Source organism: Colletotrichum gloeosporioides (genome assembly GCF_011800055.1).
Source record: "Colletotrichum gloeosporioides strain Lc1 chromosome Unknown consensus_23, whole genome shotgun sequence".
NCBI lineage: Eukaryota > Fungi > Ascomycota > Sordariomycetes > Glomerellales > Glomerellaceae > Colletotrichum > Colletotrichum gloeosporioides.
Window position 1 is genome coordinate 92657 of NW_025544668.1, and position 24937 is coordinate 117593.

At 42.9% G+C, this 24937-nt stretch overlaps 4 protein-coding genes across 4 annotated transcripts; all 4 read right to left on the reverse strand.

Annotated features, from left to right (window-relative positions):
- Positions 1 to 620: 620 nt before the first annotated feature.
- GCG54_00007924 (uncharacterized protein) lies at positions 621 to 1154 on the reverse strand (the record flags this gene model as incomplete). Its single annotated transcript, XM_045407898.1, has 1 exon — positions 621 to 1154. One exon carries the CDS (start codon positions 1152 to 1154, stop codon positions 621 to 623), a length of 534 nt encoding a protein of 177 aa, XP_045267301.1.
- Positions 1155 to 1187: 33 nt separating this feature from the next.
- Positions 1188 to 3065, reverse strand: GCG54_00007925 (uncharacterized protein; the record flags this gene model as incomplete). The annotated part of the gene is made up of 1 exon (XM_045407899.1): positions 1188 to 3065. One exon carries the CDS (start codon positions 3063 to 3065, stop codon positions 1188 to 1190), a length of 1878 nt encoding a protein of 625 aa, XP_045267302.1.
- Positions 3066 to 4456: 1391 nt separating this feature from the next.
- Positions 4457 to 4846, reverse strand: GCG54_00007926 (uncharacterized protein; the record flags this gene model as incomplete). Its single annotated transcript, XM_045407900.1, has 1 exon — positions 4457 to 4846. One exon carries the CDS (start codon positions 4844 to 4846, stop codon positions 4457 to 4459), a length of 390 nt encoding a protein of 129 aa, XP_045267303.1.
- Positions 4847 to 21365: 16519 nt separating this feature from the next.
- On the reverse strand, positions 21366 to 22846 carry GCG54_00007927 (uncharacterized protein; the record flags this gene model as incomplete). The annotated part of the gene is made up of 3 exons (XM_045407901.1): positions 21366 to 21891; positions 21956 to 22209; positions 22271 to 22846. The coding sequence occupies 3 exons, from the start codon at positions 22844 to 22846 to the stop codon at positions 21366 to 21368; spliced, it is 1356 nt and encodes a 451-aa protein (XP_045267304.1).
- Positions 22847 to 24937: the final 2091 nt, after the last annotated feature.

The window sequence follows — 24937 nt, forward strand, 5'->3', positions numbered from 1 at the left end:
AAAGCAGATTAACTCGGAGATCTGTAACTCAAGAACCTGCCTGCCCACTAGTAGATGATTCTTAGGGCAACCTCGAATCACGCGACAGTCAAGGCCAACTGAGGAAACTTGAGCTGACGACCTCACCATTTCATGGGATCCTTTGATAGACATGACAATCAACTGAAGAATGGCCTTCTTCACGCGATTTGGAAGCCGAGGGCCTCAAGATATCCTTCAGCGTGAATGACGTCTTGCTACCATGACATGTTTTGAGCCACTCGTACGCAGTTGATTAGTCGTTCGATCCACGACAATGTTGGTGAATGATGCATTGCAAGTCAGCTAAGTTGAATGCATACGAACATTGCAAGTTCATGGAAATGACTGCCGTGGAGGACAAACATGGAAACGAAGAAACTGGAGAGATAATTTAAAGACCGGGTACAGGCAGGGCTGATCTATTACCCATGTTGATCTGGTGCCTTTGGAGAAGGCGATGAAGAAAAAAACACAAACTACAGCCCGTGACCTGCACACAATCCGCAAACTGCGCCCGACAAAAGTGCGCCCAAAAGGTAAACCAACAAAAACCAATACCATCCTCTGCCCATAACATTACTATCCTCCATATGCTTTTATCATTGTCTGATCAGCGCTCTGCGTTTAGAGCAGGCTTCGTATGTCGTGGTGACGATGTTGTCGTGACGACGCAACTCGTTCTCGATGACTCCAATTGCCTTTGCTACCCCGAGTATTCGATCGCGGAGGAGGTGACACTGAACCGTCGTCTGGTCTCCAACCGCCGCCCCTGCGTCCTCTCTCGTCTCCCTGGCAGCGTTGGTTTCCCTCATTACAGCCAGCCGTCGTGCAGTGTCGATCTGTTTTTGGAGCATCGCAGCTCGGTCGGAGGCTTGGAGGCTCAACTTGGACATGACTTGAAGCGCCGGGCCCATGACCTCGTTGAAGTGGTCGCAGATCTCGGTATCTTTCTCGAGCTGTTGGGCAAGTTTGTTGGCTTGCTTTCGGAGTGTAGTCATGCTCCTTTCGTAACGCGTGTATTCGTCGACGTGAACATCCTCCTCCTCGACTCTGGAAGCTCCATCTTGCTGGTCTTGGGAATCTTCTGTCGGATTTGTGTGGGTTGACGGGAGAGGGATTCCCCAATCTGACATGACGCCACCCAGAACCACTACCAGCACCTTCCTCTAGAAAGGGCAGTCGATGCAGCTCGGGAGGGGCTGGTCGGCTGTAGCAAACATCCCGAAGGCGAACACGAACACTCCACAGTCTGTGTTGTTGTCCTGACGATGACACAGGCGGGTCGTGACGCGGCTCGCCCTGGCGGAGGTTTCCGGCAGGTAGTGCCGAATGAAACCAGATACTGTGGTCTGCGCATGGGCCAGATTCTTCTTGCTGGGGAGGGAATCCAGAAGTTCAACCTTGTTAGCAGCCGGGCCATCATGGTGGATGGTTGCGAGGACCCAGTGCTCGAGGTTCACGTTGATTACCATGAGGACTCGTCTGGTTTGGCAGAGGCGGCGACCTATCTCTCGAAAGGGCTTGTAATCGTCTCGCATGACTGACTTTGCAACCCAAGAATCAACAAGGTATGTTTCCGACGACAAATCGGTAACTCTCGCGAGTGCGGCGTTGACCCAATCGTCTTTGATCCACGTTCTGGTTTGAAGCATCTCCTTGAAAGCATCTTCGCCCGGGGGAATGGCATCCAGTCGCTGTCGCTTGGGATCTGGATCTGGAATCATCATGGGCGGGAGGATCGTGGACTCGTCGCTGGACACGGGGTCTGACGGCAACGGGCTAGAGGCAATGACCTGAACGTCTGTGGAGGGGTCGCTCAAAGGAGTTGCAACCGATGGTGCGAGCGGAAGGACTGCAATCTCTGGCGTACGATCTTTGACTGGAGTTGCCTCTGATGGTATCAAAGGAGACTCTTCGTCGCGGTAGAATGAGGTTCGATGCGACTCTGCTGGGCTAGGCGCAACCTCTTCGATGTCTGTTGTAGGACCGCTGGACGCAGGTGCAACGGATGGAGTCACCGGGACGACTGCGAAGTCTGGTTCCGGATCGTTTGTCGAAGCTGCAACGGATGGTGTGTAGGTAGAATCCTCAGTGCCTTGAAAGGAAATTTGGTGCGGTTCGGGCTCGGGAAATGCTTCAGCGTCCACTGTGGTTGCGTCGTCAGGTACGCCGCTTGAAAACCGATGGAACGAAGGACTGTTCCAAAGGCTAGGCTCTGGTTCTGACTGACCGTCGTTTGCTTCGAAGAGATCCGAGTCTCGAGTAACGGCTGTCTGACTGGTACGCCGGGGCTTGTGTTCAGCGTCAATAGTCTTGTCGAAGGTAGTCTGGTCGGAGGTGGGTGTTCGGAGCTTCAGGTTGGATTCCGAGGCAAGCGAATGGGACGCGGCTTGGGGGCTTGAAGAAGAAGAAGACACAAAAAGAGACGCAGGTGATTTGGGCAGCTCTGACTCTTGAGTGGTGCCGTGCGCAGACCTGGGCACCTCTGGCTCGTCCTGTTGTGTGTCGTCGAGCACACTCGTCACGTCATTCAAGCTGATACCCTTGAACCTGGCTAAGGCAAGATCCTTCTTGGACTTGCTTGCTCCGGTATGCCTTGTGCTTGAGCGAGCCTCGAGCAGGCGGATGCAGTGGTTCCAGCCAAGTGGATGATTGGCGAGCGTCACAAGAGCTGCGAAGAACTTGTTGCTGTGCGAGGCGTAGTCGTAGCCGATTTGAAACAGGATGACGGTGGGATGGATGCCCCACGAGGATGCGGCCTTCTGCAACTTGGGTGAAGACTTCTTGTCGATAACGAAAAGGTCTTGCGGCAGCAGCTGAACAAGACGAAGGGCACAGGGGTATGGCAATGCAGATCTGATTGCGACGGGGTCGGCGTGGGCAAGAACTTGGACGACCGAGTTCTCGAAGTCCCTCAGCTTGGCATAGAGAGTGGCTGCGGACGTTGAGAATGTAGACAAGAGGTGCGATATTTGGTTGACGTAGTTGGCCGTTGGCTGCACGGGGCGGAGAGGTTGGCCTTTTGGAGCAGCAAGACGAGCCATACACGCATGTAGATACGGTGACCAACGAGCGTAACGTAGGTTGATAGACCAGATGTACCAAAAACAAAGACACAGACGATATTTGTCCGTGATGAGTACGTATGGATCGATAGCGAAATGGATTGAGGTTGTGCGGAAAAGAAGGATGTGGTGGAGGTGATGAGGTCGAAGTGGGATGTCGTTGAAGTCGGAGGTTGGATGTGGTTGATGCAGTGACAAAGTGGAGACGAAGGCGGTGGGGGAAGGGGAGGGCAGGCGTGGGGTCGAGAAGGGGGGGGGGGGCGGCGGGGNGGGGGAGGGGGGGGGGGGGGGGGGGGGGGGGGGGGGGGGGGGGGGGGGGGGGGGGGGGGTCGGCGGAGGTGGCGGTCGCAGTGCATCACACGGAAGGAGGGAACCGATGTGAGGTGCGGTGCGATACCTTAAGCAGGCTCGTCGGGTGCGTGCCTGCCTCATTTCAGTTGGGCAGGCGGGCAGAGCAGCATGTGACCGGCAGGCAGGCAGGACTCCACTCAGCGTGCAAGTGCTGTGTGAACCAGTCAGAGGTAAGTGCATGGGAGGCATGTCTGCCTGGGACTTGGGAAGGGGCCAGTATGACGACTGCTGTGATGTTGCGTTGCTGGCGGAAGTCGCAGCAGACCGCTGTGAGGTGGCTGCCGGCTCCACACGTCTTGATCGGAAGGTGGACGCCACGTCGCCGTCATGCCCGGTTCCTGTTTCCTTCGGCCCCGGCCGCGTGCCTCGACACAGAGGTGCGAAATGGCATGAGGGAAAACACAAGTCCCGTGTCATGGATACGCAAGTTTGGATCCAGACTCCCGCATGGGCTCGAGATAGATTAGCCAGGCTGCAATCTGAGTAAATGCGTTCTGCGTTGGGATGACCGGGCTGGAAAAACAATGAGACGAGATGAGACGTGACTTGGATGCGGGCGATTCACTGTATTTCTATTGACCCTGACTAATCTGAAGGTTGCCCAACAGCACAGCCGAAAGTGAAAACGACGGCGTATGGAATTCAGGAACCTGATAATGGATGTTGATTGGGGGTGCATCGGCAGTCGCATCCGGATCTTTGGACAACAAAGTTCGAAGACAACAATTGATCCATTTCCATTTCCATTCCCATCCCGGCTGCCATGCATGAATTCCTCATGAATTTCCCAAGCAGCGTCGCCTTGGTCTGCATCCAGTAGAAGATGATGTGAATGATTTCGCTGGTTCAAACGCCAACCCTTACCATGGCCACTATTGGTACGCGTAATTAGTAATTGGCGTCTCGGTGATGGAGGACGCTCACACAAACACTCACTCAATTGGAAATCCTCGCCATGCGCAAGGAATACAAAGTGTAGCCATAATTTTTGTCATCTGCAGCAGTCTTCATGTCGCCTTTTAGTGGTCCTGAAGCAGTGGGTCAACCGGTCGCGCTTCTTCGTCGTCGCTCATTTCATCGCTCGGTGCATTGCGTTGTGTGTCAAAGTTCACGAGGGCGGTCATATCGACGTGTAGGGTCCAGCAGATCCTACAGATCTTGAGCTCCTCGATCCTCCGGATCACCCGACACCACTGGAGTACGTATCGAAGCACCAGTGGTTTGGGGTGCTCGCCGTCATCTCGTGTCTTGAGGACGAGATCGATCAGCCTCTTGGCCCAGAAGTCGGGGTCTCCTGGCATGTGACCACCGCCCGGGTCTGTCATTCCAGCTTTGATCAGGCAGACGGGACAATTGTCATCGGCAAAATCAGCCCAACGGCGTACTCCTAGACCTCTAGACGCTTGCATCGTGGCGAACGGTGTTTGCGTTGATGTGAGCAGTGTCGATTCTAAATGCGCTGGGGGAGTTGGGAAAGGTGATGTAGATGGTGATGGAGCGACCTGGCTGAGGAGAGGACGTTGGAATTGACTTCGCCGAAACGACAGGAAACGACCTCCACGGGAGTGCATGCTATCCTTCTCGTCAATTGAGGAAGGCGGCCAGGTTATTTTGTCGTTGATGGCAGGTCCCAGGTGCATATTCCCGTCTACATCAAGGGCAGCCACCGTTCTCCCGGTTCAGCTCTGCCTTCCTTCCTCAAAGGCGAGTCATGATGTCCGATACGTGAAGTGGCTTGATTAATCTAGCTACGAGCGCTAGGCGCGCCTAGCTATAAAGTGGTGTAGCTAATCCCTTATATAAAGGCGGGATTTAGGCTAGGGTTTAGGCCTTAGACTTAGGCTTAGTTAACTACTATCTTATACCCCCTTTTTAACTAATACTTCTTATACTCTATAAAACTATTCCTATCCTAAAGTAGTAATTAAATTAATTATATAATTATTAGCTTTATTCTTAGCTATTTCTTTTATACTTTCTTTTTTATATTAATTTTATTATCCTATTTTATTTCTTAAAATACTTTTAATCTTTAACTTTTAGTTATATATTAATTATAATATAAAACCCTTATTAATTTTAAAATAATTTTAATATAAATTTAGGTTATATAATTTAATAATTTAGTTACTTTTAGATTATATANAGACTTAAATTAAAAAAGCTAATAACTTAACTTTAAAGCTTTAAATTTAAATTAGATTTATAGTAATTAGGTTTAGTTAACTCCTTAATATTAGTTAAATAATATAAATTTTATATTCTATAATTAAACTTAATATTTTAAAATAAGTAGAGTTTATAGATTCTTATAAAAATTAGTTCTAAGATATATTAATATTTTATATAAACTTAATTAACTAGAATAATTATTAGAAGATATTATAAAGTTTAGTTCTCTTTTTACTTTTATTCTAACTTATACTTTTAAGATCTAATTAAAATTAAGTAAGTTAAACTTAAACTTATATCTCTTTTAGTAGTTAGTATTATTATATTTTAATATAGATAAATATTAACTAAGATATCTAATTTAGTAATAAACTTATAACTTAGTGAAGTTAAAGTTTTTAATTACCTTTTAAGCTTTTATTATTAAATAACTTCTTATATAAGAGACTTTTATAGTTAGTAATTTAACTATTAAAAAGAGTAAATTAAGGTAATTAAAATAATATAAAGTCTAACTATAAAAGTTAATTAGTTAGTAAGATATAAAGGAATGAAGTTATTATATATAAAAGAAATAAATAAGTATATTAAACTTAATTAAGATTAAGCTTTAAGATATTATCTTTAGATTAGGACTTATTATTAGTTATAAGTAGTTTAGATAAACTTAGTATTCTAATAAAGTTATAATACTTCTCTATTATTAGTAGTTTAGTAAAGCTATTAGTAACTATCTTATAAGTTAAGATATAATTAATCTTAAAGTCTTTATTACTAATATTATTAATAATCTAGTAATATTTAATCTTAATATAGTGTAATTTAAGTAACTATTTACTTAATAAGTAATTATTAAGGGTATTTATAGAATCTATATATATTTAGAGAGGTAGTTAAATAGAGATATTTATCTTTTTAAAGAGATCTATAATATATAATAGAACTTTCCCTCTAAGTATTAGATTTATCTACTTAGTTTTATAGGTTAATATAGCTATAAATAATTATAATACTAATTTTTAAGTAATTAGTACTCCTCTATATATAATTATATAACTAGCTATTAATTTACTTATTCTTTTATAGTTAGACTAGCTAGTATTATAGAATACTAATAATTTAAAGTTATTAATAGAATAACTTAGACTACTAAAGTAGAGTATTAGTTATTATAAACTATAGAGATATCTCTATATTAATCTTAGTAGTTTATTATACTTTTTAGAAGTATATTATTAATCTCTAGTAATCTTATCTATAAGTATTATAATATCTAGTTATATATTATTTATAATCTATTATAACTTACTTAGATCGCTTTAATATTTATATATCTTAATAAATATTTTATATTATTTTATAATCTCTAATAACTAAGTATTACTAAGGGAGTAGGAAACTTAGTTATATTTAGTAATACTTTTCTCTATTAGTATATTATTAATATATTTAGTTTATAAGATCTAAAGTTATTTTATCTTTTAGTAGTAAATAATTTTAAACCTAAGAAACTATTATACTTTACTTATATTTTTAATCTAAAAGAAGTTATATAAGTTATTTTTAAAGTTATTAACTTACTTAATATTAGGTATAGTAATAAATATATTATTAATATAAAGTAATATTATAATATTATCCTTATTAATAAAAATATAAAGTTCTTTTAAGAGTAGATTAAACCTTAATTACTTAAAGATAATAATAATTTACTTATATTAAAGAAGAGGGGATTCTTTTAGTTTATAGAGAGCTTTTTTTAATCTATAAAACTAACTAGATCTATTATTAAACCTATAGAGTTAGGTAATAAAAATATTATAATCTCTTATAAAGATATTTAAGAAAGCTATAACTATATTAACTTAGTGAAATTTTAGATCTTTAAATACTATAATTAGTAAAAAGATTTATAAAGTAATAAGATTAGTAATAATAATATAAACTATCTTACTATCTTTATTTTAAAAGTTATTATAGATAACTTATCTTACTCTAATTCTATTAAGTCTTCTATCTATAGTAACCTTTTTATTATATATCTATTTATCTAAGAGATATTTAAAGTTATTTAGGAACTTTTTAAGCTACTAATATTCTATCCTTTATAAGCTTTTAACTTAAGTCTTTATAATATTAAAGATAGCTAACTTTAGAGGTTTTTTTTCTATTATTTCTTACTTCCTAAAGGTTATAAGTAAATAAATCTCTAAGCTAAAAGCTTATAATAGGTTAAATACTAAGAAAGTAAAAGTAACTAGTTCTTAATTTATTTTATTATTAATTAAGTTAATCTTTATAGCTTTTATCTTACTAAATTCTCTATTAAATATCTTTATATTATATAATACTTAAGTTCTAAATATCTAAGTTATTTAACTTAAAGAAGAAATAGCTACTCTTAGTAATCTTATAAGAGTAGAGTTTCTACTACTACTCTTTAGTCTTCTTCTTAGTTTTCTTTATATTAGTTAAGGTATTTAGAGGGAAATAATAGGGGATCTTAGCTATAGTAATATAATAGGGGAACTCTATTACTAATAAGAGATAGTAGGAGAACTCTAACTTAGAGGAGTAATAAGAGAATATTAGTATAAAAGAGAATCTTCTTTTAGTATTAATTATATCTATATATTTATAATATTAGTATTTTATATTAATATATATTAGAAGGTATGAGGGTACTTCCCCTTCTGTTCACTCTATACTAGAGGGCTTAAGGCCCTAATACTCTATACTAATACTTAATACTAAGTAATACGCTACTAAGAAACCCTTTATAGGAAGAAAACTCAAGCTACGTTATATAATACACGATTAAGCAGACGATACGCGTATATATAATACTATATAATAATTAGCTAGAGGCCGTTAGTGCCCCACTATATATATAGGTCCCCTGAGGGAGGGACCCACTTTTTACAGCAGGTTCTTAACTAATCAGAAGAGAGGAAAAGGGGTTCCTATAGTCAGGATCAAACTGACGCCTATGCGTTTAGGTAACGCACAGGCCTACTAGGCGCACACCACTACGCTATATAGGTTTATATTAATATATATAGTTTTAGATCTAAAGTTAGTAAACTACCTCTTTTTCTACTAACTTCTTTTTATTCTTAAAGAGGTTTATCTTCTTATTTTTATTTATTATTACTTTCTAATTCTTAGGCTTCTTTTAAATATAAATTATCTATCTCTTTTTATAATAATTCTTATTTAGTAGAATAAATATAATAGTATAACCTTATATTTAAATTATAAAGCTAAGATTTAGTTTTATAAATTATAGTTAGTAGTTTATTATTATATTTATAGGTTTCTAGTTTAACTTCTTTTTTTAGTTATAAGTTATTAAATTTAATTAAGGGAGCTCTCTTTTATCTTCTTTAAATATTATATCCCTTATTTACTAAATACTATTAGTCTTTTTAATAAGAATATAAAAGATATTACTATAGAAGCTATTATATCTTATAAATCTTTTAAGTTTAGCTTTAAGTTTTATTTTCTATCCTTTTATATATAGATAGCTATTTAAATAAATATAGATATAGACTTAATAGCTTTAGTAGTAGAGATAGTATATATATAGTTTTCTTATAGTAAGAGATATATTAAAAATATTTATTAGTTTCTTATAAGGATTAATATTACTCTTACTATTAAATAATAGATTACTAATTTCTATAGAAGTTTTTATTAACTAAGACTAAAAGGATTTAAGAAGGCTAGCTTTTATATATATTACTTATACTTTTTACTATATAGCCTTATTAAAGCTTTCTACCCTCTTATTCTACTAATAAGAATAAAATACTATTATTTTTAGAATAAAACCCTACTCTTAAATAAAAAGCTTTATTACTTTAAGAAAAGCTATATTATTATCTATAATAACTTTAGAGAAGTAAATAATATTATTTATTATTATAATCTTTTTTAGAAATTAGTTTTATAGCTAAATAGCTATATCCTTTTTTAATTTAAATACTTAGAACTATTTATAAATTAAGAAAGCTTCTATAATATAGAGATTATAAATAATATCTCTAAAGCTTTATAGTATTAATTCTAAGAAATTAATCTAAAACTTCTAAAAAGCTTAGGTTAGTTATACTTATTATCTATTACTAAGTTATTATATTAATTTTACTATAAAGTAGATATAATATTTATATCCTATAAGAGGTACTCTAAAGAGGTTTATATTAATATCTCTTATAGTAGTAATAGTTATTTCTCTAGATAGATATCTTAAATAAGTATAAAAAGTTTAGTAATCTAACCTAAGAGAGCTAAATTTATTATCTTAATTAGAAGAATAGATCTAAAACTAAAGGATTTATATATCCTATTTAAAATTAGTAATAGCTTTAAATATATCTTTATAAACTAAGGTATTATTTAGACTATTAAAATAGATATTTATCTTCTAAAGAAGATTAATACTAATAATTTATACTATATTATAAGGTTTATAGAGGGTACTATATAGCTAAAAAGTAGTTTTCTTACTATTTAGCTTAATAGTAATTACTCTAGCTATATTAATAACTTAGTTAATTTAATTCTTTCTACTTTTATAGTTTATAGTTAATCCTTAAGAGAGATCTTAAAGTTCTTTAAAAATAGAGAGATTATTAAGAATATACCTATTAGTACTAATATCTAATATAAAGGAGTTTATCCTCCTAATAGAGGCTATAGATATAATATATTAACTTAGTTATATTTCTTAGTTATTACTTTCTTCTTTATTAACTTCCTTAATAGTACTATATATAAAGAGATTATTAATCTCTATTTTAATAATTTAGCTAGTAAAACTTTAGATAGAGGATTTAAATCTCTTTATTAATTACTTCTTAACTCTCTATATATAGTTAACTTTATATAGATCTCTAATAAGAGATTAAAGGTTAAAGTATAGACTAAATACTCTAAAGTTATCTACTAAAAATAATAGAAAGGTCCTCTTTTAAACTTAAGTTAATAAGGTATCTATAAAAACCTTAGATTAATAATTAATATCCTATTTAATACTAAAGTTTCTAAAGATATTATTTTAAGTTTAACTTTCTAAAATAAATACTAAAGTAGATACCTATATAGTTATTTATATAGTTATTTATAGTATATTTAAATACTTAAACTTATTAAATTTTATAATATAGTATTTATAATACTTTAATAAGTACTTATTATAAGAAATAAGGTATAGGGAAGCTTTTCTATAATAGTAGGAGTATATCTTATATCTATAAAAGTTTTATAGATATTTAGAATTATAAGAAGTATATAAATCTTATTATTATATCTCTCTATTATTTATAAGTTTAAAGGACTAAGTTTACTTCTTTATAGTAAACTTCTTTTTATTTAATAGAGCTCTAATACCTTAAGAGGTTTATTTATATTATTCTTTTTTACTAAAGCTTTTAAGTTTTTATAGGAGGTCTTTATAGATATAAATTTCTATAATAAAGTTATTCTCTATAATATCTACTTTAGCTTAATTAAAATATCTAAAACTTTAAATAAGTTTATAAGTAAGAGCTATAGTTAATAAGCTTATATTAAAACTATTTAGTTTATTAAAAGTTAAGTAAAGATCTTATATAAAATCCTTAGTATTACTATAGTTAATTCTAGTTATTTTATTCTAATTCTTATAGACTTTATTTATAGCTAACTTATTAAACTTCTAAGTATATTCTTTAGTTTTAATAAAGATATAAAAAACTAAAGTTATAATAAAAAGATTATTATTAATTATTTTTTCTAAGAGATTATATTAAATCTTCTTTATAAGTAACTATCTAATAAGTATAAAACCTATAAATATTAGATTACTTAAAGAACTTAAGTTCTTAACTACTACTACTTTATCTTCTTTAAAAACTATATCTCTATTATATCTAACTAATATCCTTTTAACTATTAAGTAAAAAAGTAATCTTATTACTTTAAAAGTATTCTTAAGATTAATTTCTTATAATTTAAAACTTATAACTTTAATTAATTTAGGGATAGTATTATATACTAAACTTTTTAGATTTAGTCCTTTATTAGTTACTTTCTATATAACTACTCTAGTTATAAAGTTTATAATAGAAGAAGGGGGAGAGCTAATTTAAAATAATCCCCTTCTAATAGAGCTAAAAAAAGATAGAGTTAGATTATTAATTAAAGATATATTAATTTATTTAATTAATTTAGTAATTTAAGAGAGGTTTAAAGAGTAGTTATAAGTAATTATTAAATATTTATTAAATAATTATTACTATATAACTATAATAATTATTAAATAATTATTAACTTTAGTAGTTTAAAAACTAAAGAGATTTTATAAGTAGGGGATATATATTATAATAGCTATAACCTCTATTTAGAAGTATTACTTCTAATAGTTTAGTAATCTATTAATTATTTTATAGTAATTATTAAATTATAAAGTTAGAGTCTTAATAGTTACTTAGGAATAACTTTACTATCTAGTAAATAGATTTAGGTATTTAGAGGGCTTATAATTTATATAAAGTAGCTTAATTAATCTAGCTATAAGTACTAAGTACGCCTAGCTATAAAGTAGTATAGCTAATCCTTTATATAAAGGTGGGATTTGGGCTGGGGTTTAGGCCTTGGGCCTGGGCCTGGCCGACTACCGTCTCGCATCCGACAATATCTTCCTAGCAGCTCCACGGCTTGTCTCACCACATTCATCCCGCCAGAGAGGTCTTAGTGGCAATTTTCACTGCAGTTCTGGGATATGCAACCTTTTAATTCACCTGCAAGCTGCTTCAACAAGTCTTCGCCTTGCGCGTCTATAGCACCTAGTGCACCTAACGCAGGCAAGGCGTAGCGAGGCGTGGCGACGCCCAATCCAACAATAAGTCCAAGTCGATGTCTGCCACCACTCACCAGTGAAATGGCTACATTTCAAGACCGTTCAAGTAGACTTAACAAGGGTTTGGGCACAACAAAAGTACCCATTTTCTTTTGGCACAATGATCTATCTGCCTTTCATTGCAACGGTTAATCAGCTCCCTGGGAAAACCTGAGTATGATTAGACGCTTCCTGTCTGTCCCTCCTAGGGTCAGGATCTTCAGACGCCAAGCTCCAAAATCGCTGCTCTGCTCGGCGATTCAAAATTAGTTGTCCGCTTTTTGATTGACGCGGAGCACCCAGCATGTTCCGTCGTTTGCCTGTGAGAGGCCTGCCGTGATTGCTGGCGGAAGTTTCACACTCTGTTGGTCTTGTTGGTCTCTCAATTATGTGGTGACAGACAATGTCCATTTTAGCCCTGAGTGGCCCGGTTCTCAATGTTTCAGGCCCTCGTTGTGGACATATTACATGATGACAACCTGGAATGAAAAGGAATCAAATCGAAACGCTCCTGGTTGCCCACTTAGACAGTTTGTGTAGTTCATCACAAACCACTACGTCTGCAACTGAGACACTTTAGAAGAACACCCGTAAGATGCCCTTGTGTGTCACCTTCCTCTGTGTCTTGCAGCAAAGGGCCATTGAAACCTGACAGAACGAAGGCGGACTGGAACAGATCTGGGTCTGAAAGCTTGTCTTTGTTTGAGATAGCTTCCACAGGGGTGTTGTGAAACAGGCTTTCACAGTCATACGTTATCTGCTGGATTGGCAAAGACAGAACCAACACAGCTGTTTCGGAACGGAACAATAGCAACCTAATGAAATGACTCCCCTCTATCTTTGGCGAATGCCATCTACCATGTTTCTGGAACCCTAGAGAGCTTTCGCTTGCTTTGACCGGTTCGTCACAATATTGATACGTATTCGATATGAGGTGTGTAGACCTGATATAAAGGTAAATAAATCAACGTCGGGCAATATTCAACTTTCGCAATCGACATACCACTTCAACCAGACACATGCAATGACCCCTCCGGTCCCCGATTCCCATGTTCCTCCCCGGGCACTCAAGACTTTCACCAGTCTTCCTACGTGGACATCCACATCTCGGATACCGTTTTCGACTCCTCCAGCCAACTCTTCGAGAAATGAACCTTCAACCCCCGCCGTGCTGGCGGCGCACTCCTTCAATCAAGTCCACCGTCCTATGAAGCAAACGGTACTTGAAGCCAAAGTGAGCAGACCCTTTAACCTTTGCTGGTACTAGTATCCGGGCTTTATCTAACGTGGTAAATGTGATTAGGTCAGAGAGGCTATTCAGTGGCTTGTCATGCTCTTGCGCAATACTGTGGCAGCCGGTTTCCTGGTTTTTATTGGTTTCTTCATAGCAACGTCGCTGGAGGTTCTGTGTTCTGTTTCGTGTGGACATTTGGGGATCACAAGCGGCGCGGTGATGAACAGCGATGGAGGTTGGGTGTCATGTGGCATGTGCCGGTGGATGGCGGAGGTGATTACAGGTTTCAAGAACACAGTTCTAGTTGTGCTGCGAATCATTCGTGAGGTGTGAGCTTAGGCAAGAAGAATATGCCTTGACTAGATTACGGGGATCTTGGAGGCTTTGGGAGAGCAATCTCTATCCATTGCACTGCGGACTGCTTTTTGTTTTGGGCCACGCTGTACCCCGCCTGTTTTTCGGCCTCTATCAATACCACCCATCGAAAAAAACCATCGGAGGGTTTGGGAGTTCGGTATTCTCTATGTCACAACCAGAAACATGTAATTTCCACATTCGTTATCAATAATTTCGTCCTTCTTTCCTGTTGTATTCATTTCCACTTACGCTATGATGCCGTCGAGGAGAAACAGGCCTTTATCGGCTCCACCTCCATGTCTAGCCCGGCTAGTCTGACGTCGCAAAACACACCGAGACAGAAGAAAGAGCTGCCAGCATCCATTACTGAGTGATTTCTCATCCGACACAGTGTGCAACTCGGCCATGGGGGTAAGAGAGCCAATCATATCTGGGGCATATTAACAAGCGTTGCTTGTCGCTTGCCTGAAGGGATCCAGGCTCTCAAGAATGGTGAGGCCCTGTTGCTCGGTGCCTCATTCTAACTTATAAGCGGGTCATGTTGAATCTAAAATTGATTTTTGTATTAGCTCTCAATTATTGCTGGGTATTCGATGCATATCGGGCACAAACAACCCTCTCAGCTGCACAAGCCATCATGGGCGTGCAGACTACTATGCTCCGCTCATTCATTTCAACACCTTGGCCAGATCTGTGTTCAGACAGCTCCCAGCTCGTTCCATCTCCAGAAAAAATAAGAGACGGAATCACCAAGAAGTTCGGACGCAATGTCAGATCTCTAGTAACGTCAAATGCTGCTGGATAATTTGCAAAGGACGCTATGCTGGGGTTTTGCCGTTCGACGGCTGATCTTGGCCTTGTCATCCGAAGTTCGAACGCCGAACACTTGGATGCGAGGCCATGCCAGTCCAGGTTCAGGGTCCACTGCTGGCCGACGCAACCACTCCGGTCGGGTTAGCCCAGGCAGTCTACATGCAACATGCGAGGTCTCTACTGATCATTACAATTATGCCAGGGTTGCGACGTAAGCTTTCAATATGCCAAACTTTTAACCACTCCACACAACAGTGCCCTGCACAATAGCCACAGCCAGGCGTGCCTCATACACTCTCTCAAGCAGTCCAGCTTCTTTTGAACAGCCTGCTCGTTTAGAGAATGACTATATTCTCTCCGTCGCAGCGTGGATATTGAATCGTTGATCAGGTGTTTGTATAACCTGACTGTCAATGTAGGCATATATAGGCGTGATAATCTGCATGAGAGCTTTAACACCTTCATGATTTCAGTCCCGTCCAATGGCAATATCAAGCCACTGAAAAGTGTCTCTAGGAATGCATCACGTCGTTGTGCCAGTATGTGTTTGAATGAGATTTGCGCATGTCGAGGCTGTCCGGCAGGAGCACCTGCGTCCCTCAACTGCGTGCCTGCCTTCAGGGGCCAACTGCCGATTTCAGCGCCAGAGCCGGCAGTTGGTAGCTAACGTACCTTAGGCAGGCAGTGAGTTTCTCCAGGTAAGTCTGCCCAAATGAGGCAACTGCTAATCCCAGCGACATGAACGGGCTGCAACTGCCGGAAAACACCACGGTCACACTTCAGCAAAGCATCTGCCGGGACAAGGCACACGTCAACCTCGAATTCATCGACAAGACAAAATTTTTCAGCGTTTCAATATTCTAATCCCTTCGCTTGGTTTGTATCACCCTGTTCATGACCGTCAAAAAGGAACAAATGCTAACAGTCAATTTGAGCAGGCCCGATCGCTCCTCCTTCATTAAATTGTCGGATCAACCGACGCGATGCCACGCAGGACCCGCACTGTTCGTTTCGGAAGACTCTCGCCCATCTTGTCGCACTCCTCTGCCGCGTCAGTGTCTTCAGATGACGACCCTCCTGCTTTCCTACTCGTCGAAAGAGACACGCATCTATCAAGCATCGCCTTGCCGCAGCCCCATGTCGGCCAGGACAGGGGCACACGCAGCGGCGCCCCGGACGACCACATCACGGCCTAGAGTGCCGTGCCGACGATCCCTGCCAGTATCTGGCACCGGTTGTGTGCTGCTGTCCGCCGAGGACAACATCCCGCCTTGGCCTTCGACGACGACGAGATGGAACGCGTCCGCCTCCGAGCTTTGGCAAACGAATGGGACTGGGAGAGCTGGGTGGCCCTCGCTGTCGAAATGGCCTTCTTCATCGGCCGTCAGGTGTTTACGAAGATTTGGGAAACAGAGCGAGGGCGATGACGATGGTCGTCTTGGCGGAGTTGCCGGAAGTTGACTGGTTCTACTGCCGCAGTCAAAACGATGCGTATACACATCTGCTGGCGATGTGCAGATGGACGGGTATGACCGGATAACGAGCATGGCAATGTAGCACATCAAGGCATTTGCAGGGATGGAATGATCATGGCAGCTACAAAGACACTTTTGGTGCAGCATTTCCTGGTTCGGTACTCGCCGTAGCAATCAATTATCAACTTTTATTGCGTGAAGACAGCACCATTAGCCCCGGAGGCTCGCTGGGCGGAGGAGCGCTTCTTTCCCACTTGTCGTCGGCCCACACTTCAGTAGAGGCAAGATCCGTGCCGCAGTGGTCCATTGATGTAACACTGACCTAGAGCTCTCTAGCTCTGGCTTGATGATCCAAGATTTCATGTCTGCCACCAAGTCACCCGTTTGCATCAAGCACGATTGATAACCACAGTGTCTGCTTTCTCAACAACAATATCAGGAAAGCCAGTGGGAGTATACGTCCAAAATGACATCCCTGCAGATGAAATTCCTTTGACGCATCCTGCTCAACTGCGGGTCGCTACTCACTTTGTCTGAGGGCCGATCTTGCCGCCGCACAGCAGCCCTGACGAACACAATGTCTGCTTGCAACACTAAATCCTGTGTTTCCGGGCCTTCAGGAATTTGACGCGTGGTAGAGGCAAGGGGATGAGCATTCAAAAAGCTTAGGATCATCTCGATGTCCCTTGCGCCATTTCATCAGAGATCCATCCATAGCAGACCATGCGATGATGTCTGCCGAACTCGAGTGGCAACGACTTCAGCCGTGTACTTGAACAGCTGCCTCTTTTCGAAAATTGGTGTAGAATGCCTGAAATAGCGCAAAAAAGACTCCCCAGCTGTCTGGGCAAATCCGTCATGACAAGCCCGTAATACCTTGAGATCACCATATGCCTTGTTACCTAGTGGTGCAACATGATAAAAAAACAGTCTTCAACCCATTGTATGCGCCCGCGAATATGTCAGGTAGGCGTTAGAAAGCACTGTCTGCAAAACGGCTCTGATGCAGGGAAGCCATGGCGCTTGCCATCCATCGTGCCAAAACCACGCTTGGCGTTGCCTTGAAGTCTTCATCCACCCATGTAATGAAGGTGTTGGTAGCTTGATGGCGCTCGTCCACCCCACTCATGTAGCCATCGCTCGGCATGCAGATCAGAGCAAAGTTCGAGTGGGTATTGGCTGTCTGGAATGTCCGACAAACGCCTTTTTGAGCGGATTCGTGGGTCTTGTGGAGGGAAGCCAGGGAATGAGAAAGACATCAGTGACTACTTGAAACAGCCAACATGTTCGTCGTCGTAATATCGCCGACTGCCATATGAGTAGCTACCCGTTTATGCCAAGGGCCGTATGTCTGCTTATTTGCTCCGCTAAAGACTATTTGTAACTCCCAGAGACTTATGCTTAAAAAGAGAGGATGCTGAGGCGGCCAAGTCAGACTCGCAGGAACATGTCTGGTCTTTCATTGGCGATGCATCAAAATAATCAAGGTCAAAATAAGTCGTTTGATTTGCCCCCCTTACTCTCTACTCGCCATATAACCGCGGCTGGGTGGAGGACTACGTCGGTAGCCTCAAAGAGCACAACGTGGCTAAGATAAGGAACAAATCCGACAAGAAATAACAGCAGCAGACGGAACCCAAATGTCCTCGTGAGGATGTTGATGGACTTACTGAAAATCGAAGCCACTTTCACGGCACGGCAGACACGATCGGCCGGATCATCATGCTATTCAGCGACAATGTCCTTCCCAATCTAGGAACGCAGTCGAATTTCAATTGTGGGGAGTCTCTGTTTTGCATCTTCTGCCTCCTTCGTCGCAATGTCGAGTCGTAGATGTCATTCTTCTGGGGTCTCTAGCTAGGAGCAATTGAGACTAGGCCCCTCAACTTCAAGCACAATTCCACTGGCAAGCTGGTTGAGAAACTAAAGACAAGTAAGTAAACGGACTCTCAGAAACAAAGGCAATCATATCCAGGGAACAATGAGATTGGAAACATTTTTTTGGCCCTGTTCTGATTGGCAAAGAAAGCATGACCAAGCGCCCGCCGATCTTTGAGTCCAAAAAGGCATGTATCAACATAATACAGGGGAGGAAATACAATCATACGCAGTAGCTTTGTGTTTGCCCGAATACCAACATTCGAGTTTTCCATCAACCAATCAAGTAACCGCGGTTCTAACAGTTGAAGCCAGTGAGCAGTCGTAGCAATTAAAACTGCGAAGTCATCGAGTTCATATCCATAGCACTTGAAGCAGGTGTTTTCACTGAGACAATATTCAAGATAATCGGGTGGCATAAAGCATGCTTACGTCTTCTCAAGTCAAGGCATTCGTAATTCTGTATACTCCCGGAGTTTCTGGCGTAGTTTAAAACATGTCGGTGTCCAAATTTGATGCCACAATATTGCAAAAGTAGCACCATGAAAAGGCGCTTTTGAGGAAACCACATCAAAAAAAAAAAAAAAAGGCCGAGAAAAGGGAAAGCCGGAAATAAGCCTCCAACAAAGTTAGATCCAGATTCAAAGAATAGGGAAAGCCCACTCATCAAGTCATACACATCATTCATACATCATTTATTCTCAACTAGTACCTCGATTTCCATGCACGCCGTACATTGAAGCCCGCGTTGCGCTTCCTCTATTTGATCTGCGATAAGCCGCAACGACATTTACAGGCTCACCAGCGTCGAGAGACTGCGGATGCAATACAACATCCCCGCATTACTGTTCCTTGACCCTCTCCGCATGCACAGCCCCCGAGTTCAAAACTCCAGACACAACGCGGAACGCGGCGTTCGTCTCCGGCCGTGCAGGCTCCAGTCTGCGTATCTCAATCTTTGTGAAAGCCACCATCATGTCCTTTGTCTTCGTCTGCAGTCTTCAAAAGGTACAGTCGCCTCGTTGAGAGAATCAGCAGTCGCTGGCTCTACCGGAATGGAGAGCGGAAGGGACTTTGGTCGGATGCTGGAACTGAATATGGTCCAGCCTTTAAGGGTGACGCCCGAAATGGTGGCCATCACATATCGGCAGATTGTGCTTCAACTTGCTTGCGGAGAGGCCTTCTGGCGAGGATGTTTGCATCGCAAAAGCGAAGAAAAGACACAGCAACCAGCCGTTGTCTTGCTCGCGACAGAGGACGGCTTCAGCAGCGTGGACGTGTTTAGGGGTATTTAGAAGGTATTGTTCGATGAAGCTGGGGGCGATGTTCTCCATCTGATTGCTGTGGCCCTGATTAGGAAGCGTCTGACGCGTCGATGGTATTAACCAATTGATCCTATGTCTTGAGGACGACAAACGACTAATGGTAGTTACCAAGGGGCAACCGCAGTATGTTTTTGTCACACTTGGCCACGGAACAAGTGATGTACACCTTGACTTGGTAATTGGGGGCTAACAGTCTACTCGAGTCCCCCGTATCGATGACTACTGCCCCCGTAAGCTTGGAAATGCCGTTCAAGAGGTCATTCAACAATATCGCCGAGACTAATGTTTTGCGCTGGAGGATGTTGCACGATTCAGCCTGCTCGGCCTGCGTGGTAACCTTGTGGGGATGCATAGTGGCGTCGGAATTGGGGGTTTCCACCTCAATGCGAGTCTTCTTGGCCGCGGCGAGTTGAACGTCCATCTTGTGGTTATACGTCTGTCTGCCGATGGACACATGCGCGGACAAGCCTCAATACTGGCGTCCCTCTCATCTGGGCTATGGATTTCAATCTCTAGGATGCCTTCCTTATGCTCTGCGCCTGATTTGTTTTCCACGCCTGAGCTTGCTTTTTCGAGGGAATTAGCTGAGACCTCAGCGGATAGGTCAGGAGTCTTGGTCGAGTATGCTTCCATAACGAGAGATGGGTACAGGTTGACGCCAGGAGAAATGCGGTGACCATTGCCATTGTGCACATTGTTGACGTCACTGTCGAGCATGCCGCTGTCGATGGCAACGGGAAATGACGTCTCAGGGTCACCGAAAATGCCCCACGGTAACTCCAGGTCGGGCACGGAGTCGGAAGTACGGCTTCGCGAGCTGGAGGCTGGTGGCTGGCCTGGCAAGGACTGGTTACGATGACGACAAGTCTTGGGTTGATGACTGGCAGCCTGCTCGAGTAGCTGCCGAGGCCAGTCTAATGTCGGCCGATATAATTTCATTGCGCTTGCTAGCTCCGGATCTCTGACGCCGCCGCTCTGCCGCGGGGTGGCAGAAGATGGTGGTGGCGGATTAGAAAGGGGTTTGGGTTGATGTTACGGACTCGTAGAGATATCTGAGGAAGCCTTCTCCCTGAGTGACGTGGTCGCAGGCGAGAGCGAAGAAGATCTCTAGTTGACGTACATTTCATGCCTTAGCCGCTCTTCTAACCTCGGGTTTGATCTGAGCCGGCAGGGCAAAGAGCTCATCCGGGAATGAGTTGATGATCTTCGGGGTAATTTCGTCGGGAATGACCAAGCGGACCTGGCAAAAGTCAAGGTTTTCGCTGGCTTGGACAAGCTGGCGTTCAAACTGGAGGAGAAGGTTATAAACGCTGCCTTGCGGGGGCTTGGCGGCGTTGACAGCGGCACAGAACGCTTGGATGTCGAGATTTCCAGTATTCGCCATGTATGCGGAACAGACCGATTCAAAGGACAAGGTGACATACTACAATTGTTGCTGTCGAAAGGTCGCTGGGTGGACGTCACCAGTCACCATCCCCATTGATGCATCGTCGCCACCCGGATTTAGTTACATCGCGAATCTCGAGATCAGTCAGGCGCAACAAGAACTTCAATCACACACGCACAACGACGGAATCGGGCGGCACGAGGGATTCCATCGCGGGCGGTCATGACTTCAATTACGACGACCCACTCCCAGTGCGGGCGCGTCGGCAGGAACTTCGCCCCGGGACCGTAGGGCCTCATACAGGCCGGATATGTGGAAGAACCCAGCGCAAGATGTATTTCTACGGTTACGCAGTATCTTTCAGTTCAATGGCTGCCGCAAACCAACTGGCAAAGTCTTCCCTAGACCATCTTCCAAGCCTCCGAAGACAAGCAATAATCTTGTAGCATCCATGCACAGTATCTGACGACCCCAAGGAAAACCCATCCCAGACAATCTATCACGTCGTCAGCGGAAATGCCATGCAAGTGAACATAACCGAGGCTCACCAAGTTATCCGGCGTATACTGAGCAAAATCGACGGTCCACGTGGACCCATGCACCAAGACAAGCGGCAGGATAGGCAGCACTCCGGCAGAGGGAAGCCGCTCCAGGTGCCGGAAGTGAGCGCGTGCCCATGTGGCGAGCTGCACCCGGCCTGACAACGGTTTCTCATTGGCGCTCTTAGTTTCAATCGAGACGGTGACTGGCGTTGCGGCTCTATCCGGCAGGTTCACGTGGACAATATGGTGGGTTCGTGGACCGGGCTGCCTGTAGGATTGGATGCTGTTTGCGAGAGTCGTGGTGGCGTCCGGGTTGAGGACTATGGCGTAGTCTACCTTGGCGTTGCGGACGAATTCGTCCGTTTCGCGAAAGTCATCCAGAACACTGCAGCATGTGCTGTTGCAGTTAGAACACGCAGTGATAGGTGCAGCTCACATGGACTACTCACATGTTGCGGAACGAGACGCCGCTCTCGTCAGCGAGCGCGAGCTCCAGCAGCTGCGAATGCACCATGTCATTCCATCCCGCTTCATGCTCCATCGTCTGCTTGCACAAAGTCGTGTTCTTCTCGATTCTTCGAGCTCTCATGTATGTGTAGGTATCGTTCTCGATCGCTGCTTCGTCGTGGGTTCCTGTGGTTTGCGGGTAGAACCATGCGTCTTGGGGTTGGTTCATCCAGTCGGAGTCGCGACTCATGCGACCCTTTGAAATCGAATGGTCAGCCAGATGCCTCCAAAGTGTGAAGAAGGGATTCTTTCCGAACCTTAACGCTGTGAGGAATCACAGGGCCAGACGCGATAGCCAACAGATCGCGCATGAGGGGTGTTGGGGCCCGCTCTCTGAGGTTGCGTCGTTGAAGAGGGTGGTCTGAGGTATCCCGCAGCTCGCCCTCCCGCTTCTTCGGGCTGGACGCCCCAGAGGGCGCGTCCGATGTGTCAGAGACGGATGAAGCATCGGACGTTATCTGGGTCGTGGCGGAGGAATCATCGAGGGAGCGAGTTGCCAGGAGACGGTGCGTGAAAAGAGTTGTCCCGGGAGGGCGTGGTGTCGCGTCGAGATCGGGTGCAGCGTCTGCAGAGTTGGCCTTGCGCTTCTTCGAGGGGCTAGGTGTCTTCGACGTCATGAAGTTGAAGACTTCGAAGCTTTCGTCGATTGGCTTATCGAATACGTCGTGCGCGTTGCCGACCTCACTGATCTGCGAAATCCAAGCCTCGATGAAGGCTGTAGCAGATGAATCAGAAGGGGTGATGTCGACGCAAGTCATACTTGATTGACGAACTGGCAGAGTGGGTATGGCGAAGGATGGGTTTTGGGCTATGGCGTTGTCTTCAAGACTCATTTTTTGGGGTTTGTTTTGCTTTCTGATGCAGCGTTGTTGCCATAGCAACGACAAGGCGCTGTTTGGATTGGTCGCTTCTGTCACTGTCCGTGCGCCTAGTGGGACTGCGGCACGGGCCGATCGCCGACCCCACATTGACGGGCAGAAAACCCGTCATTCTCGTTTTCACGGCTTTGCGCCGGTCGAGTGCTTCAACACCTTCAGAAATCCACATTTTCAAGGAATGGTCCCTCAAACACAAAATATTCAGCAACGCGGAGTGTAGACGATGTTGCGATATTTTCTTGTTCGCATGCTGGAATTGTGTCAGTGGCTCGGTTCTGGGGTAATTAACAAGCCAGGCTCATCGGCAAGTCTACCTACATTCGTTTGAATCATCCACAGCACGCAAAGCTGAACGAAACTTGGGCGCATGAAAAGCAGTCGCGTTAAAAACGTCTTGGGCATGACGAAACCAATGATCGATTCCTTCAGCGTCGGCAAGCACTGACACATGAGCCTGTGTTCATGAGACCTTCTACAAACCGTCCAACACTAGCATAACATCAAAATGAGGGTCCAAGAACAAGAACAAATTCTCCCATCCATGATCGCGACGGACGTGGGTTTGATTTGATGGATATTCAACGGAGCTGGGACACCATTGTGGCTAGTCTGTTCATGCCCGGGTCGTGGGAGACTTCTCTTGGCGCGGACGGCGGAAGCTAAGGTTTAGGCAGTGCAAGAGCCCAGTCTGCATGTCACAAGAAGTGCAAGAGTGATCTTTGGCAGGATGCATCGGCATTTCCATGTGAGGCAAGCCCCGGGGCTGTGAGTGGGCCTTCCAACTTTCCCCTGCAAGAAGCCCGGTCCGGCTCTTCACTTGGGGGGTCCAGCAGCTCAAGCATCTCCACTGCATTTGCCTAACCTGTCGGGTGGGGCAGCTCCGATGTTTCCTGCACCGAGTGTGGCCTGAACTTCCCATTCCGTGGCACGCCATTCAGTCAAAGGTATCTCATAACCTCCACGTCATGGCGGCAAGACCGACTGCCTCCTGCCACCTGCCTTGGTGCTTCAGATTGCGCGAATCACTGGAAAGTGCTCATTCTCGGGAAGAAGATGGCTCACTCTAAAAGTGAATTTACTCTCTCGGACCGAGCAAAATTCATCACGGAGCTATGGATGATGGAGCACCTCCGGTCTCTCCGCCAGCCTGTGCTAATACTTACTCCATACCTGATTGTTCTGATATCGCAGATGACTTGTCATTGATATCCTCACTTGTCACTATTGAATGTTATTCTCTTGACCAGGGATTTATTGTTACTTGGTGTCTTTACATGGTCTGGAAGGGACTCTCTTGCTTTGAGGCCGAGGTAGTCGCATTTCTCATTTTGGGATTGGAGTACGCCAGTGAAAAGACAACATTTTCAGCAGAAGCTCCGAGTGGGATGTTGGCCTTATATACGTCGATGCCTTGCGTTTCTGTCTCTACAACTAAGGTATCAACTTCCGGTATGTCTTTCAGGGATATCTGGCTAAACCTTTGGTCAATGCAAATTAGGAGCAAAGGATTCAAAGCTGTCGATGTGGTATCAGTCAATTGTATGGCCGTCAATGATGATGCTCAATGACCCCTGCCCACATCCAACGACTGCATGCACACCACTTTTGCGTGCTGCCTGGGAAGATTGAGAATGTGTTTGAGGACCCCTACAAAAGCGACATCAAACTAGTAGACGGTCACTTATTGTCTTATGAGTCATCATTTGTGTATGTGGCAACGAATTAGCTGAACTTCATGCGCATGAAGTTGAAATACCTGTGTCTGTATGGATGGCGAAGCGGTATAGCCTGCAGAGAAATCGTTGGGTACAAGCCCATCGATGATAGCCGCGCATATGTGCACCGCGAAGTGTTTGGGGTGGAGGCTTTCCTAATGCATTAAAGCTCACACTTGTGAGCGTAAAGAAGGCAGGCGGCCTGCCCGACCTCTGGACCCGTGTCAGGCGACGCAAGCCACATGAACGTTGAATCTCAGACGGCAGAGTCAGAGGCAGCCGACTAGACTTGACTCCCATAAACATATTTTCCCATTTAGTCTCAGTACAA